At 37.1% G+C, this 13996-nt stretch overlaps 1 protein-coding gene across 1 annotated transcript in view; it reads right to left on the minus strand.

The window, feature by feature from the left end:
• The window catches only part of LOC140241563 (uncharacterized), a 34199-nt gene that overhangs the window by 10409 nt on the left and 9794 nt on the right, over positions 1–13996 (minus strand). The window contains exons 3-4 of the mRNA XM_072321299.1: positions 2246–2380; positions 685–693 (exon numbers count right to left, since the gene is read on the minus strand). Coding sequence (XP_072177400.1) covers positions 685–693; positions 2246–2380 — 144 coding nt within the window. The remainder of the gene's footprint in view (positions 1–684; positions 694–2245; positions 2381–13996) is intronic.

Raw genomic sequence — 13996 nt, forward strand, 5'->3', positions numbered from 1 at the left:
CAACTGGTTTTTAAAAGAAATATTCTTTTTTCCTCTCAAGGCTTCTCTACATATGATTCTCTTTTAACAAAGTAAAAATCTTCTTTTATTTTTGTTAATAGAAAGATATTAAATCCCTGGTAATCATTAACCCAGTGCACAGTACTGACAACAACAATAACATGATAACCAAATAAATGAATGGTATATGAAATGCACCTTAAGCCAGCGGCATGGGAAAGGGGTGGGGGAAGAGATTACAAAATTAACATTCTTGTTTGCACAGGTGTATATTAGGTAGTTTCTATAGGTGATCACTGAGGAGCAATGGTATCACTGCAGCATTTCAGTCATGAAAGAAAAAAAAAGTATATAAAAAACAACAACATGGAAGCTGCTACATACAGTAACATAATTTAAAAACTTGTACAAGGAAAAATATTTTCTAAAATAGAATAACACCATTGCATGGCAGTCAAATGCTTTGAACCTGCTGTATCTGCACATTGTCTGACACAGAATGAAAAGGCTGACCATTGTTATGAACTTTATGAACCCATCCAAGGGCCAAAGCTGCCCTAGCAACAAAGTTTATGATGACAACACATATATGTGTCTACCACACTCATGTTCTTGGGTATAGATGTTGATGGTATAATTTCATGATAATACAAGAATGAGCTGCACACAAAAGATTATACTTACTTGCAGGCTCTTTGGTTTAATAAGTTTTAAAAAGTAGGAAGGAAAAAAAATGAAAATTTACATAAAAAATGAAAATTTACAAAGTGAAAATCCTTATCAGATATGCTGCAATGCATCACTAGTTTGACAGTTTCAGAGTAAATAGCTGATATATCAAAAGCAGCATAATAAATGGTACATTCTGATCATATGAAGCAAAGACTAAAACATAAATACTTAGAACCCAAAGCCAAGCTCTGAATAGCATTAACATTAAGTAGTCCTGGAAAAAGCACCTCAGACACATGCAATCAAGAATAGAATTTTACAGTTCAGATAGTGGGAAATGTACATAATGCAGAAATATTTCAAGACAACATACCAGTTTACAAAGCATATTCAAAAGTTTATTTCTATTTTAGGACAAAGTGACATGCTATCCAGGACAGATGTTAAAGAAAAAAAAAATTTTCAGTTTCAGTTTGTATTCAATGGTTTGTTACTCATCATGCAGGCTTACTGGGTTTCGGAAAAATTATTTTGGTCTTTTTATATCAGCGCATAAAAAAGACTTTGAATATGTTAGTAAACTGGTCTGTAGCTGATGCAATTATTCAAGTTGCCTGTACTGATTGTTGCTTTGTCAGGAATGCTGCAAGACAATTTTCTGCTTGTCTGAAATATCCTTCTTGATAGAAAGTTTGCTGAAGATTTGAATATACACTTTATAGTAAACTGGTAAATCAAGATATGGGAAATACTGGTTAAAAGTTGCAACAGCCTGCTTGAGCTCTCAAGTAGAATGCCCAGTTAATCAAAAAGCACAAATGTAGCATCATGTTAAAGCATCCCAGTCTAATCAAAAGCATCTATCTGTAATGCCTACATATCAGAATTATATCTAACTTCACACTAAACAAGCTGCAAGGTATATTGGCCATAAAATTATTAAAGCAGAATGCCCATTCATTAATAGGTTTTCCCATCACACTACAATTAAAATGAAAAGTAAGATAAGTGAGAGTACAATTTTTGACAAACTGCTGTTATTACGCTGTTCCCTGGTCCTCAAGTTCATGTAACTTGTTGAGGCAACTTTTACAAAGTCACATTAGAGACCTCACAACCATATTGTTCACACACAACAAGTACATGTAGCTCAAGATCTTGAAATTTAGTAATTAGTTTCTAGTTTCGAGAAATTTGTTTTGTTGATGTTTTAAACTTAGGACTGGAATACTGAGAATACAGGAGGTGTAAATGATTTAAATTCCTCTCAATGAAGCCTCCCTTGTCCAGTCAACCATAAGGGTAAGAGCATTTTATAATCATTGCAATACTGTGATTATACTCTGATCACAGGCTTCGTATCATTCAAGTACATAATGATGTGAAATGGGATTATGATACCAATTGAATACTGCGATACATCAGACTGTCAAAAAAGAGAAGCTTTGAGGAAAAGCAGGGGGAGGGGTATGCAATTAGGACCAAAGAGCCCATTGAACAGCCATGGCTACCAAGAGGACAGGTTAAATACAGGAGCAGCTGAGACGCAAAGAAATGGGGTCAAATTTCTCACTCTTTGACAATTCTGACACGGGCGTGTCCTCTCCTAGAAGATGACGCCGGAAGGCAGAGGGTGACAGGGACCCGCTCCGCGACCCATTTCGCATCGGGCTGATGCCTCGCTTCTCGAGGCCTCTGCGACCTACAGCTGTATGGGCACAATTTGTGTCATTGTTTATTAGTAATCCATATAAAAGTTGAAGGTGTAGGAGTGAAATAATGAATGTTGAAAATTCATATTACTGTTAGATCACCAGCATTGCATTAGAGAAATACATTGAACATTGTTTAGAAAGACCACTGAAGGGAGACCAAAATGGTGGTCTATATAGTCAGGTGGTCCTAATAGACAGGTTCATCAATAAGCAAACTACCCTGAAGGAAAACAAATTAAGTGCTCAATCCTTTATGGAACCTGATGACAACACTGATAATTTGTCAATCTGCAAGATACTTCCATATCAGTCAGTTACTAGTTCATATACTGCGGTGATGTATGTACATAACTGATAAACCACATGTCATGACATGAGCATATGAAATGAAAGGAAAACAACACATTTTATTTTGATATGCATGTTTCACTTAATTACATGATATAACTCCTGTGATGCCAGAAAAATCAGTGGCTTGGTATTAAATACCGATATTCAATTATGTGAACAATATCAGAATTGTAGCATACAATGTACATACCAAGTCTTTTGTTTGACTCTTAAAATAGTAGCAAGGTAAAGCCTCCACATGAAGACCACACTTTTGACTTGTAGAGACAAAGCTATGGGGTGTGCAACAATGTGACAAACAATTAAGTTCAAGGTGATCTGTATGTTTGTCAAAATGCTTGTTAAAATGCTTATTCACAATAAAACAAATGATCTTTCAATGTTCATCTTTTACTAAAAATTCTGAAATCCCAACAAACTTCATACACTACAAATTGAGTACTCATGCAGCCAGTGCTAAAAATATCTATAGGTATAGAAGTGTACGAGTAAACTGCTTGCACTGGGGAAAAATGACAAGTGTGATGAAATGGATACACAATCATGTGAATATGTTGACAAAATGGCATGACATTTTTCGTATCTAAACCTTTACCACTCTGCGGTCAACTCGTGAAAAATAAACAGCCAGGGTCCATTGTGAGTTCGTGAGAAAACCATCTTTGGAACCAAACAAAGAGCGGTTGAAGCAGACTATCGGCACTGCTGAACCATGATGAAAAGTGCTTGGGTAAATATCAATTCCATTCAATGTCTTGTTTGACATGAAGGCCATAAAGCGGACTGTATACACGGAGATGTTTACAGACTTTGTACCAAATCAAAGCAGCCCCTCTCTCTGTGGTATGAGTGTTCTGTATGTGCTTGGCTCTCTAGGTCCAAGGATAGCAGTGGTACACCCCAATGAAATATTGAATGATGATTCTCTCACAATTACTCACTGAATTAAAATGAATTAAAAATGTGTTTACGGCTTAGATGAAGAATAAAAAAATAACTGGCTTTATGACTAAAGATCTAGAATTTAATAGTGAGGGATCACTTTTGCAAACAGAAATAAACTAATGTGTCAATAATTCCACTGTCAGATCATGATTAATGTATGTGATTATTATGCACTATTACAGCGCTTTGTAAATGCCAACTTGTTAACAGTAGCTTGCCCCCACATATATCTTTGATGTATCATATCACTTCTTACCTCTTGGGCCTATCTGTGATTCTTTTTCAGATGCTGCTCCATTCATACATCATGTAGATCATACTACTATCCTAGATAATGTGTGCTGTATATAATCCCATTCTTCATCACATAACAGTCAATTCATTGATAAGAATCAATGTCATTAGAAACTCATTATCAGTGGTATTGTTTTGTCGCTGACATAAATAATGACACAATGTCTCTAGAAACAATACTGCTACATATGGGGATCACACAGTTAGTGCTTGAGATATTAGATTACTAATTAATACACTATTCATACAAACATTTTTCTCATTGTTTACCCCATGTCATTCTACTGTGTCTCATGTCTGTAACTTTCTGGTTTTCAAAATAGGTTGAAATGCTTTAAAAATTACTTTTACCATCGACATGGAATATCTTGCAATGTGGAAATTGTTCTTCATTTTGACTGCTTGGAAATGAATGCATGCAATAAATGATATTTTGCCAACTACAATTTATCATATCATTTCATATCACGAGAAACAAGTTGATAGTCAGCACAATTATATCAAGATTCATCTTGTTTACCTATTTTAAACAAATTTATATCATATCCACATAAATCTGTAATTTCTAATTGTAAATGCTTAAACATTCAGTCAGCTGTCATTATATTAGCTTCTTTTTTCCATACAAATAACATAATCTGATTTTTTCTAATCAAAAAAGTAGGACACAAAAATAACACAGCAGTACCTTCTTCTCCTGCCCCCCCCCCCAAAAAAAAATCCTACCAACAAAAACACACAAACACACATAAATACACAGCTGAATTTTTATTACTGTGCCAAATCAGGAACCAATGCATTCGTACGGTACATCTACATTGTAATAGGTTCTTGGACATGACCTTTTGGTTGATTCATAAAAGTGGACGAGTTTGTCTAAATTTTTCTGACTGATCTATTGTTGTGCTTGCCTTTCATTCAAAGAGATGACCTTGTTTATTATCAGGGTATTTTCTATTCATCCTGCCGAGCTGAACTTCTCTCTGCCAAATCGTGCTTGCACAGCGCTTTATGATTCTGGCAAATGCTTTTGTTTGTGACTGTATACACACAATCCTGTGGCCATGAATCCATGCATTGCGATGTCCTTAAACTAGCCTCTCTGTACAATTTATATACAAAGCTTTTAAAGGGGAGGATGACCCCATTTTGAAAGTCAACCCCCCCCCCCCCAACACACACACACACACAAATCATTTTAGAGGCTGCATCCTCCTGTATATCTCTTTAAAATTCTAAATACAAATCAAAATAGTGGCGTGTGATGTATAAATATCCAGGAGTCTATGATATCAGAGCCATAGTTCATTCAAAGACAACAGTTGAAAGCTTTTAAAGAATCATTTTCTTGGACGTTGCCTCAACAGTTAGTTAAAATTGTTTTTCTTTTTTTTAAGGCTTTCTATCAAGTAAGCAGACACAGGTAAGAACCATAAAAAAAAACCTCCAAGCAACTTTTGGACTGAGGAATAGAAAATGAACAGAAATTTAAACATTAATGAGTGTTTCTGAGTCTTTTTTTCTTTTGCTGTTATTTCAACATGATTGACGTTAATTACAATGTTGTGTAAATCAGAAAAATGTTTGTAGAAATTCCTGAAAACGTATCACACTGCTTCATAGAGTAGATTTTAAGGGAATTTCAGAGGTAAAACTTTCAGTGCGTATCTGATTTTACATATGACATGTTGAATTTTATTTGAAATAACTTGCAGTAGCAATTTTCTCCTGACATATCAATTTCCAGTTCAACATGCAATGACTCACTGATAGTGGACCTATTTTTGTTTGTTTGATATGACTCCATTCATCAATGCTACCTCCAAAATACAAAATGGTAGGCCTAACACATAATTCAGACTGTACTCGTTCACTTGGTGTCTGCTGCTTTTCTATTATGAGTTGATGTACAAGACCAAATGAAACATGCAATCCAGTGTGAGAGTAAAGAAAATTTTGGATTATGAATGTTGGATGTGATGAAATATATGCCTAATGTGCATTGTGTGGTATATGACCCTTCTTTTGATGTTGCGTCTGCAGGGATATGATAAATGAAAACAATGACAGTATAGATCGGCAATGATGATGTAGGGCTTGCGTGCTAGAATCACACAAGATGTCCACTTTCCAGTGACAGAAACTGCGATTCTTCAACTTACATTCGTAATACCGAGAGAAATATTCCTTTTGCTCTGGGGAGACTAAAAAGTGGCAAGAATGACATCATTACACAAAAATCAGATAGTCTCATGTGATTGATAAACAGAAATAAACATGATATTTTCTTAATGACTCATAAACTTCTCCTTAAAAGTCACATAGTATGCTAAGTTTAGGTTAGGCGACAAAAATAAATAATGCAGAATTTAGTTTTCACTTCACATCTTGTATCAAAGCAATAAATCATTCCAATGTTGGTGAACTCCTATTTACAAGAAAAAAAAAAAGGATTTAAAAAAAAAGGATAAAAATGAAAAAAAAACTGTTGGAATTATCACATTACCATATATTTTCAAATAAAAATAGGAAACAAATTAATAGAAATTTGGTCACACAATAATCATTGTGTATTACAAGTCCCAATTTCTGTTAGTTTCTGAAAGAGTCCATGATTTGCAGTCCTTGCCAGCTGGTCCAGACGAGTTGCGGAAATGAAGGGCAACTACAGTTAAACTCGCATAAGTCGATCTTCTCGGGACTGAGCAAAACACATCGACTTAGGCGATTTTCGACTTGTGTGTAAGTCGAAAAAAAATCGACTTACAGTTTCACCACAGGTACATACATGTATGTTTAATGTACATGTATGTTGTCTACTCTGGAGCTGAGAGCTGGAGCGGTGTGCCGCAGCACGGGTCGCCCAGCAGGGCCGCGGCTAACTTTGCATGGACAGTGCATTAGTATTGGCACAGGTCCGATTACTTTACACCCTTGTTAAACCTTGGGGAAGTGAATATGAACGATATTTGAGCAGTGATTGATTCCAGTTTACCATACCGTGGCTTGAAACGCGTGTAGAGGTGCAATTCTGATTTACCCGTGCCCGTAACTTTCCCCCTACTTTCCGCTTTGAAAACTCAGCAGCTTCAGCCATTATACCACTCCACTGCATAGCACTGCAAATGCCAAGCTACATAAGTGCACTGCAAGCTCAATACTGTACATGTAAATGAACGCATGTGTACGGTACGAACGCTGTACGTACGTAGCGCGACAGCTGACAGGGCTGTACCAGCGGACCTCCAAATACGAAGAGAGTTAAACAATCCCATGCGATCGCTTTGAATTTTGATTGTAGATCATTTTTTTTTTTTTTGGTCACCTCAAACTCATCTGACAAACAAAATAATGATGAGTAATAAATAATGAATACTAAATGACAGTGATTTATTACACAATAAAATCTTATTCGACTTAGGCACAGTGAATTCAATGGTTTTTCCGTGAAAGTGTTCTTGGAATTTCATCGACTTAGGCGAGTATTCGACTTACAAAATTCGACTTGTGAGTGAATTAATACACGTACGTCAATGGGGAAAAATTGGGACTCTTTAAAATCATCGACTTACGCGATTATTCGACATATGCGACGTCGACTTAGGCGAGTTTAACTGTATGTTTAATGGATCCTCAACCATGACGAACAAAATTTAGACAGTTTCTGTTGCTCCATGGCAATGTTCTCCACATTCAATGATGCAGATTTACAAAGGCGTTTTAGAACTTTATAAGCAAATTTCATTTGCTGCATGAAAAAAAAAATCTGACATTGTCCAAATGTGTCAGGAGAAACATACCTATAAAACCAATCAAAGATATCTCTTCTCTCTCTCTCAAGCTGTCTACATCCATTTATCTATCTCTTCTTCTCTCTGCTTGGGTAAACATGTGTGATCAAAATGACCAACTCAGGGTCGGCACATACAAAACAATGCTCAAAATAATTGTACATACTACTAGGTGAGATCCCCTTCTGTTGTCTGTATCTACTGATGTCAGCTACTAATGAGTGTCATTGTATTGCTTGGTGACAATAGCATTTGAATGAGCCACTTAGGACCTGTAGACTGTGGGTGTATTAAAGTCGCAGCTAATTGTCTTCAATTAGGACGACAAATGATCTGTGAATAGTTCCGGGACCCATGAGGAAAAAGAGTAAACAAAAGATCATGCTTTCTTGAAGGACAAAATGTGACTTCTTTGTGATCAAAATCTGTCACCAGAAGAATGTTTGTTTGTTTGGGTTTATTTCATTTTTGTTTTTTTGTTTTTTTAGGGGATGGGGGTGGGGAGGGGAATGACAGCTTATTTGCTAAAAACAAAATGTTTCTAACACACATGATTCAGCTACTAGTATTTGGTTAAGTCCCAGCATGCTTATCATGTATCAGGGACAATTACCCATACATGCTTTTATGTTATTTACGTATCTCATTCAAAAGCTAAAAATATGAGATCACAGTATGATTTAAGGGTTTTCTCCCAGTAGACCTGCTTTTTGTATTGCAAAACTTGGCAGAACATATCAAACTAAACTGGTAAACGAAGAAAAATCCCCAGGAAATTTCAACAATTTCAAATTTTTACATACACATTACACTTGCACAAATTCTTTGGTTGACATAGGGAATGTGATGTAAGCTGAAGTTGTAGACATTTCAAAATAAACGAGACATGAAACTCGTCACACTGACGAGTTAGGTGATACGCCTGGGGTCATCAGATGTCGGTCATCTGTGATCGACAAAGAAAAGAATGTGATATAGGCACCTTGAAGTTATATTGAGCGTGCATGCAAAACGGTTTCTCTAACCACTCGGCCACGGGACATCCACGGAAACGGTAAGGCCGAAAAAAAAATGTATAGATATTACAGGGGGAAAAAGTCAATGCCCACTCAACAATTGTGGCCGCGTGAACATGTATTGCATTGCTAGAAGGAAATGCGGCCTTGTAACGACTGAGGTCGCTGTGCCATTTCTGGCAATTTCGGAAAAATACGTCCCGCAGACATAAAACCTATAATCGGCTGATTTTGATACCTTGCCTTTAATCACAATTTTCAGTGTGATGACGTCATCAAAGTACAAAACAATGACATGGACTTGAAAGACAATTGCTCAAAGTACAACACCTCCGTTGTCGTCATTACATACTATTTGACAGAGTCAGGATGCAACATTCTGCAGCAGTCGAAGCAATGTGGTCTCCAACACAAAACAGAGGGATATTGTGTGTGTGTGTGTGTGTGTGTGTGTGTGTGTGTATAGGTGCGTTTATATACGAACGTAATTTCTACATGGACGAATGTGTAATACACCATTGAAGAAAAAAAAAGTAAAATAGCTAGGTATTTTGTTTCGTGATCTTGTGGGGTTCGAACCCGCACGAGTGCAACCTCACGTCTCTGAGACGGCGCCTTTAACCACTCGGCCATACGTCTCGACGAGAAAATATGAGGAACGTAAACTTATGTATGTGAAAGATGAATCACGAATCGATTCGTCCACATTCCATTCTCATTTTCAGTTTTAAACTGCAAAATTGTCAACCTCATGAGAAGATTTCAAAGAACAAAATGCATGATTACTGCAGCTTATTGTCTCAGCTACAACATACTTAAATTTCAGAGGAAATGAAGCAAAATCAGCTGAGATAAAGGTGCTTAAACGTTGTCAAGTCAATGGATGGTTTTAAAAAAAATCACTTCCCATAGACATAACACGTAAACTTGTCCGATTTTGCATCTTTACTTTTAATCACAATTTAAAGTATGATAACGTCATCAAATTTCAAAACCATGACATGGACTTGAAAGGCAAATGTTAAAAGTACAACATATGTGAATTTGGGATAATATTGAGCTTAAACAACAGAGATACGAGCAAATGAATGTTAGAAACAGTACCTCAAAAAAATTAATTCCACTTTTTTGATTTCAGATGATGATATGATGACGTCATAATGTATTTCGGGAAATATTGATACTTGAAACGTTATTTCCAATTCATATGCTTTTGTAATATGCAATAAAAACATAGGGTCAACGGACTTTTTAAAGAGCTATTGCGAAATAAACAAAGACATGTTTTTCGCTATATTTCCACATAGACGCGCACACGAAATTTCAACTTTGACGCCAGCGCATTCCTTTGTTATAGGTCAACATCGATCGGAAATCAGTGGATATTGTTACTCAAAGTATCAGGAATCCAAATCAGTCAAAAAAATTGCATTTTCATGTTGGTTACGCCCTCTGCGCGCGAAATTGCGCGGACGGACGCGCACGCGAGAAAATGTTTGAAACGCTTAAAATTGTCTGAAACTTCGAGATTTCCCATTGGGAAGTCGTTCTGAGCCTTTTAAAATTTTGACGCGCGCGAACGCGCGCGTAATGAAGACCTGGGTAACTAGCGTTAAAAAGTAAGATAGAGCGTGACCTGAACTTTATGTCCACCGAAAATGACGCAGAAATTACATCTAGTTATGAAGTTATGATCGATCATGTGACAAGGTCCGAAAATCACAAAATGGCGCTTAAATGACGTCATAGATATGTTACTGTCATGAAAACCTTATTGTGGCTAGATATTGTTATGAGACATGTTGACTGAAAATTTCATGTCATTCCGTAATGTCATTGTTGAGATATTGACGACACAAAATTGTCCAGAAAGAAAGAAGAATAAAAAAAAATAAAGAGAGATTTTGACAATCACAATAGGTGATACGCTGATAGCGTACACTGTATCACCTAATAACTGGCATCAACTCATGATCATGACTACAAAAAAAAAGGTTGCACAATCAGGCTGAATCTCACCAGTTAGTAATATGCCATAGCAGAATCACTGTGTCTGAACTTTCACATCACATTGCCATGAAAAGTCTATTAAGGGCTTTTTACACTTGTAAATTTTTGCTTAGTCCCGTACCAACGGTGGGGCTAAGGGGGGGGGGGGGGGCCTTACGGGACTATCCTTAGCCCACTTTCTGTTTACACTCGTTTTTGCCAAAGTGAGCTAGCCCCACCGATAGTCCGGTACTATCTGGCCCTGCAAAATAGCAGGGTTAGCACCGCAATTGCGGTGCCAAGCAAGTGAGTGTAAACACAATGAAAAATAATCCTGGGCTAAGTGACAGAGAGGAAGTCCGACCCTCACTGACCAATCAGAAACGAGGTAATCAAGTGCTGCCGGTGCGTATGTGTACGTGTACAGCACACAACGTAATCATGAATATTCATGTGGTTTGGAAAGTACCGGACTAAGAAATACGAGTGTAAAAAGGTCAGTTTTCTCCTTAGCCCCGGACAAGAGATAGTACGGGACTAATTGGCCAGTGTAAAATGCTGAAAAAATTGGTACAGGACTAACGATCGATAGTCCTGGGTCAAAGAAAGTCCGGGGTTAAGAAACACAAGTGTAAAAAGGGCTTTAGTTCTGTGATGGTACAAGCAAAGGGAAAGTCTTAAAAGAATAATTGTGCCAGTCACATAACAAAATCAAGATATTTGTAAGTCAGAGTGCTCTCCTTGCAAATTTTCACAGAAAAGTTTGAGTAAAGTTAAAGAAGAAGTTACAGTACTATTTGTGATCTGTCTGCTGATATTGTGGGTGGTTCTGACACAGTTGCCTTGCAACTTTTACTAACATGTCGCAATATTTATTTCCTCATGATTTTTCAAAGTTGTCTGTGCAAACGGCCCTATAATGTTTACAAAGGGTGATATCATTTTACCGTTGGTAGTTGAAAGCCCTTATATAGTGAACCATGTAAAGTTTAACATTTAAAACAAAAGCTAGAAGAAAAAACTTTTTTCCTTTTTTTTTTTTTGGGGGGGGGGGGGTCAGAGCCTCTTTCCTGTGGAAATGTGGGACGGCAAAGAAAGACCCCTACAGTGTCTTTGTGATCAGAAATGTTTGTGGGACTCGTCTGATCTCAAATAATCTGATCTCACAGTGATGAAATGATTTTTTGAGCCTCCGTGTTTGGATCCTAAGCCAAGGCAAAATCCTGCTGTGAAGTTTCGTTTTTGTCAACTCACAACAAAAGATAGCTCATCACCTGAATTTGACTTCCCCTTTACACACGTGACCATGATGATGCATTTGAAAGATTGAATGAAATATGGAGCCCTTAAAAAAATCCCTTTTATCAAAATTGTATCCCACCTGTCATATAAATGTGATTCATACATCACTTAAAAACTAAGTGATGAGTGGTGGACTTGAACATAAAATGCTTGTTCAAACAGGAACAGTTGGAAGAAAAAAATGAATACATGTAGTGTTTACACACTCCAGCCCTGGCACTGTTAATGCATCCATCAACACTTCAACTTGACTTCCTGGTCAGGGTCAATTGATTCTAATTCTCAAATACATTATCACACAATAAATCTAGCGGGAAGGCTGAACTCAAGTAGAAGAAAAAAAAGAGAAAGGATCCCAGAATAAGCAATCACTATGTTCAGCAAGGATTCACTCTTATTTATGGCAAAAATAAATCTTCAAAAATAAAGCAGCAACCAAACTTGCTATACAAGCTGAATTACTGGTATATGGAACAGTCACATGCAATGCACTAGACTACCTTGAATCCAACTGCCACAATCCACAGTATATTGTGAGGCCCCCTCTACAACTTAAATTTGTAAATCTCATGCACTCACTAATCCTTCAACAATATCTTGAGAGCTAAGCAACAGAGAGCAGACAGTTTTAAACTGATGTGGATTTGCAAATTGACAATGCACTGCATTTGACTCAGCTTCCATCTAGAATTAGCATGACAATCACCCATGTGCTACCGAGGAGTCTCTTCAGAAAGGGGTATAAGAGCGCAGAAATGCTTAATATTACCCCTTGTGCTTTTTTTCCACAGAAAAGAAGAACTTCCTACAGCATGTCTTATACCCCTTTCATAAACTCAATAATGCGAATAATATCCGCAACATTTGGTCGTAAAATCGGAGCGGGGATAGAATAATGCGCATTATTTCGACCCTTCTATTATCCGCATAATAGCAGCATCGGGACCAGATTTTGAGTTTATGAACGCAAACCCAAATAATGCGGATAATTGCCGGGTGCGGTCAAACGTCACCTGTCTTTCCCGCAGGAGGGACGTGTGCAGTCACCATGACGATTATCCGCCTTTTTCAGGACGGGCGCTCGTAAAAATAATGCGGATTATTTTCAGAGTTTGTGAACGCATTTTTTATTGAATTGTCCGCATTATTCTTATGCGGATAATAGGAGGATGAGTTTATGAAAGGGGTATAAGTCTTAAAAGAGGGAGTCCCCTTTGTGACTGAGGGTTCCCACTCTCTTTTGCTTAAGATCAATAGTGTGCTGTGACTACATTCTAATTTACCAGTAGTTATATACTGTCTTGTCTCATCAGGCATCCCCCTCACAGGACACTACTTTTCTTCAAGCCCCTTTACAGTCACAGAAATATACTATTGAATGCTATTGCATGGCTATATAGTATTACTAAAACACTGATTAGTGCTTAATATTTACATTAATGTAGGGCAATTTGTCGATCAGTTGGACTATAAAAACAACTTGATGCAAGAATCTACTAATTTGATTACTATTTGATAGTATCATCAAAGCTGGTGTGAATACAGTAAGGGTGAATACATTTTGTTTACGATGTACCGACTAATTTGTATCCCTAAGTTTGATCCATAGTCATAGTGAGACCTATATTGTACATATACTACGTTTGCAAAAGCACAAAACAGCATGACAATATGCAATCATCCAAGACATGGCAAGAAACATTATAGCATCACTAGTATAATTTGTTATCATAACCTTTCAAGAGGCAGTTGATCTTGCCTGGTGTTAAGTGAGATCTTCAGATTGATGCTTGAAGGGCCGGAGACAAAATTTCCCTTCATCAGCATTAGATACAGAAACAAATGCACTGCAACAGAATGTCAGCCAGAATTACACATACACACAAAATAAAGATACACATATAAAAGCACAAAGGGTCAA

This window comes from Diadema setosum, chromosome 18 (assembly GCF_964275005.1).
Source record: "Diadema setosum chromosome 18, eeDiaSeto1, whole genome shotgun sequence".
Lineage (NCBI taxonomy): Eukaryota > Metazoa > Echinodermata > Echinoidea > Diadematoida > Diadematidae > Diadema > Diadema setosum.